The sequence below is a fragment of the Trichechus manatus genome, unplaced genomic scaffold (genome assembly GCF_000243295.1).
Source record: "Trichechus manatus latirostris isolate Lorelei unplaced genomic scaffold, TriManLat1.0 scaffold00025, whole genome shotgun sequence".
Classification (NCBI taxonomy): Eukaryota; Metazoa; Chordata; class Mammalia; order Sirenia; family Trichechidae; genus Trichechus; species Trichechus manatus.
In genome coordinates this window covers 4,317,529-4,335,970 of record NW_004443961.1, presented here as the reverse complement: position 1 = coordinate 4,335,970, position 18,442 = coordinate 4,317,529, and the positions used below count along the sequence as shown (strand labels likewise).

At 46.6% G+C, this 18,442-nt stretch overlaps 1 protein-coding gene across 3 annotated transcripts in view; it reads right to left on the bottom strand.

Moving 5' to 3' along the window:
* Positions 1-1,008: 1,008 nt before the first annotated feature.
* The window catches only part of RCL1 (RNA terminal phosphate cyclase like 1), a 49,761-nt gene continuing 32,327 nt past the window's right edge, over positions 1,009-18,442 (bottom strand). For 2 of the 3 annotated variants that reach the window (XM_004373477.2, XM_023728590.1), the window contains exons 7-9: positions 16,958-17,114; positions 14,255-14,358; positions 1,009-1,333 (exon numbers count right to left, since the gene is read on the bottom strand). In XM_004373477.2, coding sequence (XP_004373534.1) covers positions 1,183-1,333; positions 14,255-14,358; positions 16,958-17,114 — 412 coding nt within the window. In that variant the 3' untranslated portion in view covers positions 1,009-1,182. The remainder of the gene's footprint in view (positions 1,334-14,254; positions 14,359-16,957; positions 17,115-18,442) is intronic. The other variant, XM_023728589.1, reaches the window with a different exon arrangement.

Genomic DNA, 18,442 nt, shown 5'->3' with positions numbered 1-18,442 from the left:
GTGTCCCTGTACATTCTTGTCGGGTAGGCCAAGAATGCAAGGCTCTGTCATTCTTTAGCCAGGCCCTTTCTCAGAATGGTGTTTGCAGCAAGCACTCTGGAGGGATGAGACAATGTTTCCATGCAGAACAGAGCAGACTTACTGCTCTTACTACAGAAGAGGAGCAGCCCCCAAGATTGTTTGTTTCTTGGCTGTGATGCCAGCCCACTTCATATGTGGCATTACCTGGGGCCCCTGCACACTGCCCCCGTGAGACTTCAGAGGGAGAGGAGAACTGACACAACACGAAACTCAGGCCATTTGCTATATTGTGAGTAATAAAGTTCTCTGTCTCTGACCAGGAGTCTCATGTCTTCTGCCAGCATCCACGAAAGACTGGATAGTTATTAGCTCACAAGTAGTTTAAAACCCCAGACCCTGGTATGACTATACTTAGCGCTTTAATCATTCAATGGAATATTCTTTTAAAATTCTTCTTCTTGTGAAGATTAATAAAATCTGTATCACAGGGCAATTGCAAAAATAAGAAAATCTGTAACACATCTGGCATGTAGAAAACGTGATAACTTTAGTTGGACACTTGCTGTCCCCAAACTCCCTCCCACACACAATGAACCACATGGAGGCAGCATCTGTCCCCAAGATGGCAGTCCACTCAGAAGATAAGGGATAAAGCAGTATGATATACCAATCTGACATTCGCATAACACGGCACTACTGACAAAGAGCTTCCACATATTTCATTTAATCCCTACAACAGAAACCAAGGTTCAGAGAGGTCCTTGCAGAAAGAACAGTAAGAGACTCCACAGGCCTGGAAAAAGGCCACAAACAGAAGTGCAGGGATGTGGGGCTGAGGAAGCATTACTGCAATGCAGTTGTGATGTTGGTCCAGCAGGTGTAACCGTCCTGAGACACACTCTCCCATCAGATAAGCCAAGGACACTCTTACCGTGACAGGCTTCCTGAGGAATGTCAATGCTACTGGAGAAATGGCGGGCAATCACATGCTATAGAGATGCCTTGTATTTATGTGTTCTGGCTTTCTCAACGGAAGATTAAGGAAGTCTCTACTATAAGAGGCTGTCCTGTCCCCGATGAATGAACTTGGACTTGTTCCCTCTGGTGTCTCAGCAGCTTCAGTTTTGTGTGCAGGCGCGGCGGCCTTATCTTGTGACAGTATCACTTGAGGGTCTTGCTAAGGTTGGAGAAACCAATGCCAACACAGGTCATCAGCACTTTATCTCCGCCCTTGAGCTCTTCACCACACGGCTTGGTTTCAATTTTAAACATAATCTGGAAAAAGCTCTTCAAATGTCGCAAAAATTCTATCCTAAAAAAGAAAAAAGGAAATGAAAAAGGAATTCATGTTTTTACAAAATTCCCCTCTCACTCCTACTCCCACCTAAAACCCAAGCGTTCAGTCTCCCAGACCAACAGGAGTGACTCAGATAGTATTAATTAACACCCAGCCAGTTTCCAAAGAGGATTTAGGCAGCTTGCAGAAATCGACACAATACAGCAAGATAAATTAAAAAAAAAAAACAATAAGGTTAGAGGTTAGTACATGACACATAGGTCATTCAGTCCTACATACCTGTTAGAGACTGGATGTAAACATGGTGGGAATCTTTGAGTGACCCATGCAAAGAGAAAAACGTGTACTTCCAGGATTCACAGAGCCATGAGGTTAAAAAAAAAAGCAGAATGACTGCTGCTAACACTGAAATAAAGAAGTCTCTTCCTTCGTTCCCCAATCTCAACAATATCCTTCCATTCACTCAACAAATGTTGACTGAGTGCCTTCTACGTTTCAGACACTGTTCTCGGAGCTGGGGGTGTTGCAGTCAACTAAAAACACAGAAATGAAAACCCCTCCTCCCCTCATGGAGTTTCCAATCTAGGGTGGACAGACAGACAAGATAAATAGTAAACATTCTTGATAAGTGCTATGGAAATTTTAAATAAAGAAAGAAGGTGGATGGGCAAGAAATGCGGGTATAACAGTATCTGTGTGGGTTTGGTCTGAGGCAACGTTAAGTATGGTGCCCAGTGGAGAGCTCATAGAAAACTTGGCAAGGGGTTCCATAGGGCAGTTTCTGGCAAACGCCCTTAACACAGAGTGATGGTATCGCCCCAAGAGAAACTTGGGAATGCAATTCTGTGGGAGGATCTCAGTGCAGGTATACAGGCCTCTACTAATGGTCTGGTCTGCAGATTTGGTATTGTGTAAGCCAGCCTGATCCTACAACTACCTGAGAGCTCATTAAACACACAGGTTCCTGAAGGATCTAATCAACTTGGCAACCAGCAGGGAGAAGTGTCCGTGTAGAGAAGCCACACACAGACACCCCGCCCCACCCCAACAGGGCCCTCCAGTGCACAGGAGCCAGAAATCTATCTTTAAAAAGCACCTGGCAAATCTTACTAGTCAGTGAAGAACCGATCATCTGAGCTCCTGTAATGAAGTATTCAGCAACCCTGGGTTGTGCTGCCTCCCAAAGAGACCACCCCAACTCCCGACCCCAGCAGGATGGTTCTAAACCTCAACCACACATGGAGTCACCTGAGGAGCTTCAAAGATAATGATACCAGACATGTAGATCAGTGCAACAGGAGTGAGAATCCAGAAACAAACCCTTACATTTATGGTCAATAAGTTTTCAAAAAAAGGGGCAAGACAATTTAATGGGGAAAGAAAAATCTTACCAAAAACTGGTGCTGGGCCAACTGGATATCTACATGTAAAAGAATGAAGTGGGGCCCCTTCCTCATACCAGGCATAAAAATTAACTCGAAATGGATCAAAGACCTAAATGTAAAAGCTAAAACCATAAAACTCTTAGAAGAAAACATCAGGGTTTCATGACCCTGGGTTAGATATGACACAAAAAGCAGAGTAATATATAAAGAACCCTTAAAATTCAATAACAAAAAGGCAAACAACTAAAAAAAAAAAAAAAATGGCAAAGGATCTGAAGAGAGCTTCTCCAGAGGATATGCATATGGCCAAAAAGCACATGTAAAGATGCAGAATGTCATTAGTCGTTAGGGAAATGAAAATCAAAACCACAAAGAGATACCACCTCACACCCACTAGGATGGCTACAATCACACAGACAAAAAGTAAAGTGTGGGTGAAAGTGTGGAGAAATCAGAACCCTCATGCATGCTGGTGTCAATGGAAAATGGTTTGGCAGTTCCTCAAAATGTTAAACAGAGCTGTCTGTCATATGACCCAATAATTCCACTCCTAGGTATGTAACCAAGAGAAATGAAAACATATCTCCACACAAAATCTGTACATGAATGTTCACAGCAGCACTGTCCGCAACAGCTAAAAAGTGGAAACAAGCCACATGTCCACCAACAGATGATAAATATTTAAACTGTGATATTATGCATTTTATTGAAATTTATTTTATCGAATATTTTCAATTTTATTTTTTAATTTCAATTTTATTGAGTATCATTCAGTAATAAAAAGGAACGAAGTGCTGATACATGCTACAACATGGATGAACCCTAAAATCGGCACGCTAAATTGAAGATGCTGTCACAAAGGACAACATATCATATTATTCCATTTATATGCAACGGCCAGAACAGGTGCATCTGTTAAAGACAGAAAGTGGACTAGTGGTCGCCTCAGGCTGGGGGGGTGGGGAGCACTGGGGAGTGACTGCTGATGGGTTTCTTTCTGGGGTGAGAAAAATGCCCTAAAATTACAATCTGGTGATGGCTGTACAACTCGGTGAATCTAATAACAACCACTGAATTGTACACTTTAAATGAGTAAACTGTGTGGTGTGGGAATTATATCTCAACAGAGCTGTTTAAAATAAAGACATATGTAAATACTTGTAAAGTTTAAAAAACAAAAACAAAAACCCGACCCTGGTGCCCATCCCCACGTAGTATATGCCAAACTAAGCACAAAGCCACTGCGATGATTTTCCACCTTTTCTGGGCCCCTCTGTCCTCGGAGTACCGTGTGACGAGCCAGGGGAGGGAAAGGCAGTAGGAGAAAAGGGGCCTAACCACATCCCGGCTGGAATGACTGGCACACCAGGCTGTTGCCCACCCCGGAGAGGAAGACTTGTGTTGTATCATGGATTGAATTATGTTCCCCCAAAAACATGTGTATCAGTTTGGCTGGGCCATGATTCACAGTATTGTGTGGTTGTCCTCCATAATATGATTGTAATTTTATGTTAAAGAGGATTAGGGTGGGATTGTAACACCCTTACTAGGGTGTGGCCTGCACCACCTTTTATCTTACAAGAGATGAAAGGGAAGCAAGCAGAGAGTTGGGGACCTCATACCACCAAGAAAGCAGTGCTGGGAGCAAAGCGTGTCCTTTGGAGCCGGGGTGGCTGTGTGGAGAAGCTCCTAGTCTGGGGGAACATTGATGAGAAGGCCGACAGAGAGAGAAAGCCTTCTCCTGGAGCTGATACCCTGAATTTGGACTTTCAGCCTACTTTACTGTGAAGAAATAAATTTCTCTTTATTAAAGCCATCCACTTGTGGTATTTCTGTTATAGCAGAACTAGACGACTAAGACATATTGAATGCATGCAGGCAGGCTCACAGAAGCACTGGCCACTTCTCTGCTTTCTCTTCCACCTTGGAATGTGCTACTTCTTCTCAATCTTTAAAATGACATCTCACTTGCCAGTTTTTCTACGAAGCCTTTCCTAGCCAATAACCCCCCACATGGCCCTTCCCTCCACTCTGGACATCCAGAGCATTTCCAGCTCTGCTCATGGTGCCTAATTAAATTCTTCTGTGTAGTTGCTTTCACAACCGTCCCCTCCCTGCTCAGCAGATTATATAAGCAGCTGGAGGGCAATGACCCGCTCTCTCACGAAGCCCGTGCCATGCCTGCTAGGTACTGTGCTGTTGTTGTTGGTTGCCCTCCAGTTGGTCCCCAACTCAGGACAACCCCATGCACAACTGAAGGAAATGCTGCCCGGTACTGCGCCATCCCCAGGATCCACTGCTGATCCTACCATTGTGATCCACAGAGTTTCCACTGTTGATTTTTAGAAGCAGATCACCAGGCCTCTCTTCCTAGTCTGTCTTAGTCTGGAAGCTCCACTGAAACTTGTTCAGCGTCATAGCAACAAGCAAGCCTCCACTGACAGATGGGTGGTGGCTGTGCATGAGGTGCACTGGCTGGGAATCGAACCCGCCACATGGAAGGTGAGAATTTTACCACTGAACCATCGATGCCTTCCTTTTCTTACATAGGTTCTACCCCTGAATCACCAATTCCCCCTTAGGAACACGATTAGGCACTCAATAAAGAGGCTCCAAGTAGAATTTAAGAGTTAGGGGTCATTTTGAGAAACGACCTCAACGTTCTTAGCAATTAAGGGAAGTCAGTTCTCCCCCTGCTGACTTCTCCGTCTCCATTCTAGCCCCACCACCTCCTCAACCCCATCTTAGGCAAACAGAAAACAAACACACCAAACCCACAGATAAACAGTCCACATCTCTCGGCTGCGCTTCCAGCTGGCGGCCACACAGCAAAGACGGCACCCCCCGCAGAGCTCTGCATGGGGGAGAAAACAGTGTCTGGCCGCAGTGGGGCTCCTACACTCTGCTCCAGGGCCTCACCCGGCCCACTTCACTGTGAATCACTCAACTGTGCTGGAAAACCCAGACGCCCTCGCAGCTGGCAGAACTTCTCAGGGGACGCCGCACCTTGGCTCTCTTGGAGAAGGGTGGGGAAACACACCACTGAGTGTGCAGGATGCATATTTGCAGCTTTGGGGTACTTGTAGCCTTTGGAACAGTCAAGAAAAGTAAAGCCAGTTCCACTTTTTACAGAATGTTCTGCCAAACCCCTTGGCCAGTCTGAGGAAGACTGCATGAGAAACTGGGGCTCGGTATGTTTCAGAATATCCTTCTCCTCCACCTCCAGTCCCATACCTTTGGCCGGGATATTAAAAAGCAAAAATGCTCAGAAGCTGAGAAATAACCACCAGTTAAAGCCAGCTGCCAACTCATGATGACCCCACGTGTGTCAGAGCGGAACTGTGCTCCATAGTGTTTTCAATGGCCTTTTTTTTCAGAAGCAGATCACCAGGCCTTTCTTCTGAGGTACCTCTGGGTAGACTCAAACTTTTAATATTTCGATTAGCAGCTCAGTGTTTAACCGTCTGTGCCACCCAGGGACTCCAGGCATTACATGGCAGCTTTTAAATAGCTTGGTGTTGTTTTCTCTGAAGCAGCTTTCTCAGAGCCCCGCTGATCTCTGCCCAAGAGAGAGGTTATTAAATTCAGCTACAGGGGCTGAAAGAGCCAGGCCAGCTGCACTGCTGGGGGACCTGGGTCCGGCCCTGGTGCTCCAAGAGCTCACCACTTGCAGGTCAGTGATCTCTTTTTCATCTGAAAAGTATGGATATCACTTACTTTTACTACATGCCAAGTAACTTCCCAGGCTCAAACAGCATAACAAAGGTGACGGGACTTTGCAGCATTTAAAACCAAACCAAACCAAATGCCATCAAGTCGATTTCAACTCATGGCAACCCCATGTGTGTCAGAGTAGAAATGTGCTCCAAAGGGTTTTCAACGGCCAATTTTTTGGAAGTAGATCGCCAGGTCTTTCTTCGGAGTCACCTTTGGGTTGACTTGACCCTCCAACCTTTCCGTTAGCAACTGAGCACGTTAAACTTTTGCACTACCCAGGAACTCCTTCCAGCATTTCAACCACTCCTCAGATGTGAGGTGGAGTGTTATCGCGCTAGCTAGCGGACAGCATTAAGCAACTGAATCTGCTAACAACCGGGCGGCAGCAGGCTCGGGCGGCAGCCCAATCTGCCCGTGCACAATCATACAGGATCTCATCACTGTGATTCAGACCGAGTGAGCTGAGAGCCCCTGATGGGCCAGTGTTTAACGAGAACAGCAGGCTTGAGTGCCCCAGCACCTCCACGAGTAGCAGAAAGAGGTCATTTACTTAAAAACAAGGTGTTGCTTCTTAGCTCAAGTAGATACTTGAGACTAAATGGGCAGCTCCTGTCTGGAAGCGGGATGAGAAGGCAGAAAGGGTCAGAAGCTGGTTGAATGGACATGGGAAATCAGGGGTGGAAAGGTGGAGTGTGCTGTCACAGTATAGGGCGAGCAATTAGGGTCACATAACAATGTATGTATAAATTTTTGTATGAGAGACTAACTTGAATTGTAAACTTTCATTTAAAGTACAACATTAAAATTAAAAAAAAAAAACAAGGTGCTGTGGTTTATTTTAGACTTCCAACTAAAGACAGAAGATCATCTTACTGCAGAATTTGACGCGGGGACTCTCCAGGAGAGAGGCAGTACAGAAGCCGGCCTCAGGCAAGGAGACGCGTGGAGCCCACATTGTGGGTGGAAGCCAGCTCTTACATCCGAGCCTGGCGATGCAGGGGAGTGCAGGTTCTGGAACTAACCGCCGGGTCTGAGCCCCACTTCCTGACTGCGAGCCAGGCACGTGACTGGACAGATCTGTGCCTCTGTCTCACCTGTAAAATGGAGCTGATAATGGTAGCGGCCTTCATCACTCTCAGAGGGTTATCATTAAACTAAATGAATTGGTATTTGTAACAGCACACTTAGAACAACACGTCGCACACAGTAAACACCTAAATGCTTGTTAAATAAACACCTACCTTCCAGAATTCTTGGGAATATTAAGATGTGTGTAGTTTAGCAACATGACTGAAAAAAGTTAGTCACAAATTTCAAATTTAACTGAGTATCGATTTATAGATTAGAACCAGTTGCCACGGGATCAACTCCAACTCATGGCAACCCTGAATGCTCCATAGCATTTTCCAATGGCTGATTTCTGGGAGAGGACTTAAAGCACTTACTGATGAAGATCAGACCACAGCCTTCAGTATGGATTACACTTCAACATAAAGAAAACAAAAATCCTCACAACTGAACCAATAAGAAACATCATGATAAATGGAGAAAATACTGAAGTTGTCAAGGATTTCATTTTACTTGGACCACAATCAATGCCTATGGAAGCAGCCATCAAGAAATCAAATGACACATTGCATTGGGCAAATCTGCAGAAAAAGACCTCTTTAAAGTGTTAAAAAGCAAAGATGACACCTTGAAGACTACAGTGAGCCTGACCCAAACTATGATGTTTTCAATTGCCTCATATGCATGGGAAAGCTGGACGATGATTATGGAAAACCGAAGAACTGATGCCTTTGAATTATGGTGCTGGTGAAGAATACTGAATATACTATGGACTGCCAAAAGAATGAACAAATGTGTCTTGGAAGAAGTACAGCCAGAATGCTCCATGGAAATGAGGATGGTGAGACTTCATCTTATGTACTTTGGACATGTTGTCAGAAGGGACCAGTCCCTGGAGAAGGACATCATGCTTGGTAAAGTAGAGGGTCAGCGAATAAGAAGACTTTCAATGAGATGGACTGACACAGTGGCTGCAACAATGGGCTCAAACATAGCAAGGACTGTGAAGACGGTGCAGGACTGGGCAGTATTTCATTCTGTTGTACATAGGGTTGCTATGTTAACCTTTCGGTTAACAGCCAAGTGTGCTAACCATTTGCACCACCCAGGGACTCCTGATTGATATAGACGAGCAGATGATTTACAGCTGATGTCAAGGCCTAAGACCACGGAGGGTAAGTATCCTGGGACTCCCGGTCTTCAAAGTGACCGAAGCAGGGAACAGGGACTTCCCCAGATGGGCAGGATGGGGGGTGCACTAGGGTAAGCCCCTGGTAGGTACACTGCTTGGAGCCTTAAGTACTTGCCCTCATTAATCCTCACTCTTGTCGCCACAAGTCTACGACTTCAGGATCATCCACTTTGTCTCAGGTGAGACTGAGGCTCAGAGATGCCCAAGGCCTTGTCCGTGGTCTCACGGTGGCTCTGTGGCAGGGCCAGGACTTGAATCCAGACAGGATGGACTGCAAAGCCTGTGCACTGGCCGAATGCGGAGAGCTCTGGTAACCTCAGGCTGCTCTCTCAAATAATTTCTGAAAGTGCTAATTAAGAAGGTTGTTGATATTCTTCTTGCTGCTAATCCTACTTTTAAATAAAGTACAAATCTTCCCTAAACTGTAAAACTGGAGGGTGCAGGAGTGGTTCAATGGCAGAATTCTCACCTTCCACGTGGGGAACCTGGGTTCGATTTCCAGCCAATGCACCCCATGCCCAGCCACCACTCAACTGTCAGTGGAGGCTTGCATGTTGCTATGATGCTGAACAGGCTTCAACGGAGCTTGAGACCAAGATGAACCAGGAAGAAAGGCCTAGCGATCGACTTCTGAAAATCAGCCAGTGGGAACCCTACGGATCATAATGGCCCGATCCGCAACTGATCATGGGGATGGTGCAGGACCGGGCAGCAATTCGTTCTGTTGTGCATGGGGTCACCCTGAGTTGGGGGCTGACTCGATAGCAGCTAACGACAAACTGTAAAATCAAGCTTTTTGAAGGAAGAGCAGAACCACAGTCACCAAATGTAAATCACCTAAAACTCAACAAATTTAAGAGAAAGTCTCCACGTGCCAGCTTGTAGTCTGAACGTATCCCACCAATACTATTTTATTTTGCTGAAAAAAAAACCTCTGTCCTTCCTGAAAACTTTCTCACATACAGACTTGCTTTTTCAGTAGCCTAGAAAACCACCAAGAGCAGTCCCCGGAAGCGAAACAGCGGGAAGAAGAAAATAAGGGAGGAATATGTTGTTGCTGTCAGGTGCCCTCCAGCTGATTTTAACTCTGAGTGAGCCCAAGTGACAGAGTACAACTGCCCCATAGGGTTTTCTGGGCTGTAATCTTCATGGGAGCAAATCACCAGGTCTTTCTCCTGAGGAGCCACTGGGTGGGTTCAAACCACCAACCTTTTGGTTAGCAGCTCAGCGCTTAACCGTTGTCCGACAGGGCTCCTTACAGCCAAGTAAACCCCGTGGAGCTCAGTTCTACTTCAACACATGGGGTCATCATGAGTGAGACTCAACTCCATAGCAACAGTTTTGGTTTCGGTCTTGACGTTTTCCTGCAAGTTAGGCCCTCCTATCTCACATGCCTCAAAGTAGACGGTTGTAATAATTTCACATACACACTGCCAGGGCTCCTCGGAGGAATATAGATTCACATATTTTCCAGTAAGGGTTTGAAAGCAATGCTGAAAGAAAAAACATCCTCCTCAATTCCAGGACTCTGTAAACAGACATTTACAAAGCTATTTATACAAATCAAAACAAGTACAAACTGCCGGAAGAAATACACTGTTGAACCAATGAGAGTCTTGCTTCTGGTTCTCTTTAGAAATCTGAGGTTTAGAACAATGATGAAACCGCGAAACATCTCACAACATGGATGAATCTGGAGGGGATTATGCTGAGTGAAACAAGTCAATCACAAAAGGACAAATATCACATGAGACCACTATCATAAAAACTCAAGAAAAGTTTTACACACAGAAAGAGACAATCTTTGATGGTTATGAGGGAGGGGAGAGATGGGGAGGGGAAATCACTAACTAGATAGAAGATAAGTGTCAATTTTCGTGAAGGGAAAGACAATGCACAATATAGGGAAAGCCAGCACAACTTGATCAAGGCAAAGCCAGAGAGGCTTCCTAGACACATCCAAACACCTTGAGGAACTGAGCTGCTGGGTCTGGGGACTGGGGACCATGGTCTCGGGGGACATCTAGGTCAACTGGCATAACACAGTTCATAAAGAAATGTTCTACATCTTACTTTGGTGAGTAGCATCTGGGGTCCTAAGAGCTTGTGAGCAGCCACCTTAAGACACATCTATTGGTCCAATCCCATCCGGAGCAAAAGAGAATGAAGAAAACCAAAGACACAAGGATAATATTAGTCCAAAGGACTAACAGATCACATGAACCACAGCCTCCACCAGTCTCAGCCCAGAAGAACTAGATGGTGCCCAGCTACCACCACCGACTGCTCTGACAGGGAACACAACAGACAGTCCTGGAGAGAGCCGGAGAAAAATGCAGAACAAAATTCAAATTTACAAAAAAAGACCAGACTGACTGGTCTGACAGAGATTGGAGGAACCCCCAAAATGATGGCCCCCAGACACCCTGCTAACTCAGAACTGAAGCCACTCTCGAAGCCTACCCTTCAGCCAAAGATTAGACAGGCGTACAAAACAAACAATAACATACGTGAGGAACGTACTTCTTGGTTCAACCAAATAAATGAGACCAAATGGATAACTCCTGCCCAAAAGCAAAACGAGAAGGCAGGAAGGGACAGGAAAACTGGATGAGGGGACACAGGGAACCTGGGGTGGGAAAAGGGAGAATGCTGTCACATTGAGGGGACTGCATCCAATGTCACAAAATAATTTGTGTATGAATTTTTGAATGAGAAACTAATTTGCACTGTAAACTTTCACCTAAAGCACAATTTAAAAACAAAAAACAAACAAAAAAAAAAACCTTAGGCTTTAAGAACAGACTTCTATGACTTTAGCTGCACACAGAAATAAATAAATGTAGTCTCCAAAGCTCCTGAATCCAACCAGGACAAACTGTTCCCCCACCGTGACTACAGATTCTGCCCCTGCCCCACCCCCACTGTCCACACGAATACAAGGTTGATTTTGCCGACTGGGTCCCTGAAGGACATATGTTCCTTCCCACTTTCGCTCTTCATCACGTAGGGCTGCTGGAGCCCTCTGCAGTGGTTAAATAGGAAAAAGGGCCCCAAACAGATACAGCTTTCTTGAAAATAAACCCCACTGCCCCTCCTCGTGGGAACATGGGTGGTTCAGTAATAGAATTCTCGCCTTCCATGCAGGAGTCCCAGGTTCTTCAATTCCCAGTCAATGCACTTCATGAACAACCACCACCGTCTGTCAGTGTAGGCTTCCATGTTGCTGTGATGCTGAACAGGTTTCAGCAGAGCTTCCAGAGTAAGACAGACTAGGAAGAAAGGTCTGGTGATCCACTTCCAAAAACAAGCCAATGAAAACCCTATGGATCACAATGGTTGGATCTGCAGCCAATCATGGGGATGGCGCAGGACCAGGCAGCATTTTATTCCATTGTGCATGGGGTTGCCATGAATCAGCGGCCAACTCGATAGAAGCTAACCACCACCACCCTCCTTGTGCTGGCTATCCACCCCCACATAGGGCAAGCCCCCCCTTGCATAAAGCCCTGGGAGGCAGGGAACCCGAGGGAGAAGAATGCCTCCCCCCACACCCACAGCCCATCTGAAAACACCTTATTCTGTAATTTGTCCTGCTCCTTTAGAGCTCCGTTCAGAGCAGGCTTCTTTGTTTTCCCAGGAGAGGTGTTAATTTTAGGCAAAGTTTCTGAAAGTAAAGACACTGCAATTAATGTTTGGTGAGGGAGTATATGCAGGACATGGGGACTTTTAAAAGATGTCCAGTCACATCCTCACCAACCTCTGAGGAGGCTGCTGGCTTGAAGAGCGCGTACAAAGCCCTGGCGCCAGACTGAAAAAATTTTTCCAAAAGTGAAAAAAAAAAAAAACCCAAAACCTCAAGGAAAAATAAAAACATACATTCCATTTTTCACATGACGTTCTGCCAAAGCCCATGCCCACGACCACACACGTTTGCAGACAAACCTTGCAGTGTGTGCGTGGCCAGGCCTTCCGCTGCCCTGAGCAGGGGCTGAGAAAGCGGCAGCCAGGAGGTGAGCTAAAGGGGCCCTTGTCAGCCCACACAGCCGCTTCCAGCCAGGTCCCCATGGGGAGTGGATCTCCACACTCAGGACACGGCACTCCCAGCCCTGCCTTCCTCTCAAATGCCTTACCTACGAAAGCTACTGTAGTAATTCTGACTACCGATGTTAGCACGCTACCCAGGGTTACTCAATTTCAGGTTTCCTGTCCTGTGCAGTTTTCACAAGGTCTCAGAAGACAGTATGGCCCTCACCAGCTTCGGGCTTCTCAGTCTCCCCACTGCGAACAGAACGCATTCTCTCTTCTATGTCCCTGTTCCATAAACACCTCCCACCACCAACCACCCAAAATATCTTTTCCAAGCTCCTGGTTTCCACATCTGCAAAGCCACAGTCCGATGGGGACCCCATGCAGCCCTGGCCCCTTTCTCAACGTGATGGCACCGCCATTCTTCAGTTATCACAGTACTGTACCTTTCAGACATACAGCATCGGTACCATGATAACCGAAAAAGGGCAGTTCAGTCTCATCTCTAAACAATTCCTCCCACACAAGGCCCACCTCGACCGCCCTCCTGCGGATGGCCATATAATGATCATTAGGTGTCTGAGCCCATACGTGTACACGCTAGAGTGCATACGTATATGAGGGCATGCACACACACATACGCACATGCATACCAGCACTCAGATCAGCCGTTTTTAGGCACCCTCTCTTACAATCTCTGGGAAAAGCTTCTTTCACTGCGCTGTTTGTAATTCAAGTCTTCTGACGAGCTGCTCTTTTTTGAAGAGCGCTTGCCCTTTTATACCTCAGCAGGCAGCTTCTGCTAACACCCAATGGTCCCAAACCCACCTCTGCGATTTCCCTACTGGGCCAGGAGCATTACTATGAACTCTGCCTCTTCCTTAATCTGTTCTAGCCAACTCCAGCATGATCAGCTTGGACAAAAAGACAGCCCTCTGGGCCACAGTAACTGAGATTGCTGGGAAGGAGAGGGACTAAAAAACTAACAACAAAATCCAAATTAGAAAAGAGCCAGGAGTTCACCTCCAACGTGGAAACAAAATCCAAAGCACAGACAAAAGAAGAAACACCCACTATATACCACGCAGCTTAAATGACATGGGAGTGGCCGGTCGAAGGATGAAAACTACAGGAGAGGCAGGCAGGCAAGTCCTCACGAGTAAGAACCACCACGAGGTTACACTCAAGCGCTGGCTCATTTACGGATGGGAACAAGCAGGTGCTCACACGGCAGCGCGAGTAAGAACCACCACCAGGTTAGACTCAAGCGCTGGCTCATTTACGGATGGGAACAAGCAGGTGCTCACACGGCAGCACGAGTAAGAACCACCACGAGGTTAGACTCAAGCGCTGGCTCATTTACGGATGAGAACAAGCAGGTGCTCACACGGCAGCGCGAGTAAGAACCACCACGAGGTTAGACTCAAGCGCTGGCTCATTTACGGATGGGAACAAGCAGGTGCTCACAGGGCAGCGCCCTGGTCATTTCATGCAATTAGAAAGTTAAACTGGACAGAATAAGAAGGCTGAAAGAAAAGCACTTACGTGTAGGGGGAGAGTGGTCCCAGTAGGACTTTGGAAACGTCCTGCTGCCCAAGGGTCATGAGCAGCAGGGCCAGGCTCTGGTTGGTTGAGTCCACACAGCCACCCTGTAAACACAAACATGTCAATGAGTAATCGCTGTGCAAACCAGAAAAGGGAAAACCAACAAAACAGAGGAGAAAAGGAAAGGAAAGGTATGCTCAGAATATCAGAACCCAAAAAATACCAGACGAGAAAGTTCGAGCAGTGACGAAACAGAACACCAGGTTTGTAAATCTTATAATACGACTCAGCCATAAACAGCTGTAAGTCCTGATACATGCCACAACATGGATGAACCCTGAAAACATCACACTGAGCAAAGTCAGTCAGTCACCAGGGGACAAATATTGTATGATCTCATTTATACAAAATAAGGAAATATTACATAGACACCAAAGATTATCAGTGGTTACCTGGGGTGGTGGGGAAGAGGAGGAAGTTTCTGCTTAGGGGGCACTGAGATAATGTTAGTGTGGCAGAATGATTTGGAAGAGGACAGCAAGAATGGTTGTACAACTTGAAGAGTGTAATCTATGTTGCTGGATTGTACATGCAGAAATTGCTGAAATGGTATATGTATTGTTATGTATATTTTCACAATAAAATTTAAATAATAAAAAAAACCAGTAATCTTACCTAAACTACTTAAACTACTTGAGGGAGTACAATTCATTAAAGCAACTGTAATTTGGAAACTATGGGAACAAACAGACACCCATTTACTGAAGTGTATGCATTGAAAAATGAAGCCTTCCCTTTGTATTAAAGCTGCAGCCTGGGGGCCATCAGCTCACTGAGTGTAAGCAAAAAAGTATCATCAGTTCCAGGAAATGTATAGTTATCACTGAGGGTTGAGCTACCGGGGTCCTTTTGATTTTCTTTTCGTGCTTCCTTTGCCATTGGTTCGTTGTATTTATGATGGTGGGAAGGCAATGTCTGGGGGTGAACAAAGCCTCACAAAGGAAAACAGCCTGTAGCTGTCATCCACTCTCTAAATCCAAGTCAGTATTTTTGAAAATGTCTCACTGGTTGCAGGGTAGAGCAGTAAAGATGAACTGCTTCTGAGTTAATTAAAATTTCCAGGTCCTCAAAGCCTTGATTTAATGTCGCTGTAATTTAAAGTGGAAGATGAAGGGCCTGTATTTATTCGTTAGGAGAGTGCCCCGTCCCTTCTCGTCTCCATCAGCTTGAGAATCGTGGAGGGAAGAAGTTGTCCGTTGACAGACATGCCCTTCCAGGGGGAAGCCCCCTTTACAGCCCTCCACGCTCAAGGCCTGCCCTCAGGTGTTTCTGATGCTAAAGCAGCTCTATTTCTAATGCTAAATTGAGTGATTTTTGAAAGACTGTTAGTAACTAAAAGTTGGGGGTCAGCTTTTGGGGATTAGGAGGTTATGTTGCCAGTTACATAATTGGCAGTGCTTGTTATCTACGTGTTTGGGAGGAAAGAAACATCTGTGTGATGGGAACATCCTTAAAACCCTGTGAAGGAGACCTGGTGGCACAGTGGTTGAGCACTCTGCTGCTAATCAAAAGGTTGACAGTTCAAACTCACCCAGTGGCTCCATGGTTGAAAGACCTGGCGATCTGTTCCTGTGAAAATTACAGCCTAAGAAACTGTATGGGGCCGTTCTGCTCTATCACATTGGGCCCTGTGAGTTGAAAATAGACTCAGCAGCACCCAACAACAGCAAGACTGTTGCCTTGTGGGGGTTCTCCCTCTGGCCCAGTGGTAGCTGCCAGCCCTCTCTGACTGGGGGATGCTCCATCTCTTTCTAGTAGACATGGAGCGATCTGGAGGCGCCACATTGCAGAACAGACCTGGGGGAGCCATGGGCACAGCTGGAGTGTGGTTTTATGCCCCAACAATGAGCAGATGATGAGCTGCAGGGATCAGCATGGCCCGCTAGCCCACTAGAGGAAAACATGCCTTCCGGATTAGGTTGTTATTTTTTCCTTTAGTCAAGTTCTGCTTTAAACCATTTCATCATGCCGAGCCCAAGTTTTTGTTCTATTTTTAATCCTTGAGACTTCCTTTGTGTGACTGTGATCTTTAATTGTTAACGGGATGAAAATACCTTATGTTGTTTGGATTGATTCTCTACAGTCTGTGATGTGAACTGGTTTGAAGGGGTAATAAAAGCCTATCTTTCTGGGAGGCACTGTTCATTTTTACCAGCTTGGAGCATCTGATAGAACCCTCTTGTTCGTTTACATCTCATCAGTTACCAAGTCCTCTTGACCTGGTTCCTGGGTCACATACAAACCCAGATTTCCAGCTTCTCTTGAAAAATCTGACAACAATGAGCTCCCCTTCCCACACAGCAATAAAGAGGGGGGTGCTGAGAGGTGGTCCCCTCTTTAGTCAAGGCAAGGTGTGCCCTGCCATTGTCACCTGTCACCTGCTCTGCTCTTGTACCTTCTCTCTCCCTTGCAATGCTGCTCCAGCTCTTCCCTCTCCCCACCTTTCAAACCTACCTGCCCTGTGTCCCCACCCTGTGGGGCTCAGTCTCTGCTCACTGACCAGTTCAGTCAATCCATGAAACCAGTTAATGATCAACTGTTTATTTACAGGAACAGGCTGACTCCCTGGGCTACACCCAGGAAGAGGAAGGAAAGTGCTGGGGCACAGGAACAAGGTGATGAATGTCAGAGGTGGGCACGTACCCTGTAGATCTCCTCCAGCAGCAGCTTGGCACAGTTGCGGCCGAGGTCCTCAGGAAGCACTGCCACGCCCTGGCCCTGAGGGTTGGAGGCCAGCTCAGCACTGAGGAAGGTGCCATTGGTGGTCTCAGCAACAAGTGACAGCCCAAAGCCCGGAGACCTGGGGATTCGAAGGCACAGACACTGAGCAGGGTTAATGATGTGGGGTCCACGCTCGCCAGCCAAGGGGAAGAAGACAAACATCTTTTGATGGCATTCTGTCTGGAGGCTTCTTTCGGGTTCCATCAAGCCTTATTAAAGTAGAAATACACATGACGGTTAAGCGCTCGGCTGCTAAGCAAAAGGTCAGCAGTCTGAACCCACCAGCCACTCTGCAGGAGAAAGATGTGGCAGTCTGCTTCCATAGAGATTACAGCCTTGGAAACCCTATGGGGCAGTTGTACTCTGTCCTATAGGGTCGCTATGGGTTAGAATAGACCCGACGGCAGTGGGTTTGGTTTTTTTGTGCCCATCTACTAACTGAAAGACTGTCAGTTCGAACCCACCCACCAGCACTGGAAGAAAGGGGCGATCTGCTTCCCTAAAAATTACAGACAAGAAAACCCTATAGAGCTCAGCTCTACTCTGTAACACATGGGATCGTCATGAGTCAGAATTGACTCAATGGCAATGGATTTGGATTTATTTATTTATTTTAGAGCACACATGGTGGAACCAAGAGAGATGTGAGCTCACGCTGCTTTTCCTATTAGCCCTCCCTTGCCCTCTTGTCTCCCCGCCACCCCGCCAACACTGTAAAAGACCCTACTGTGAGAGTTTCTAAGAATCAGCAGCATATAATAGCATTAACAAGGGCTACTGCGTGGTGCAAATGGTTAGCGTGCTTTGCTGCACACCAGAAGGTTGGTGGTTCGAGTCCACCCAGAGGCACCTTGAATAAAAGGTCTGCAAATCTACTTTCGAAAAATCACCCACGGAGAACCCTATAGAGCAGTTCTACTCTGACACACATGGGGTTGCCACGAGTCTGAGTCAACTCAACAGCAACTGGTAGGGTCATCTGAGTCACTGGCCTATAAAAGGCCAGGCTCCAGCTGGGGCAGCGTGGTCCTCGGGCCTGCTCTGCTCATTCCTGGCCACCCTTTGTCCAGTGGGGCTGTCTGGGGGCTGTCAAGACTAGGCCATCAGACAGCTTCTGCTCCTCCCTACCTCCCGCCTCCCTCTGCAATCCCCTTCCTACAGAGAGTAGCTGTCACTTAATTCCCACCCATCTGCCAAGAGGGGAAAGGAAAGAACAGCAGCGTTAGCAGCTACCATTTCAGCAGCACCTGCTCTGTGCTAGACACTGTACCCAAGACACACTACATACGTGATCATACGTGATCTTCCCATCTGTACAGTAACCCCGGGATACAGGCATCATCACTCCTACTGCATAACTGAGGACAGTGTGGCTGTTGTTGGGGCACTACACCCCGGGGCTGGGGT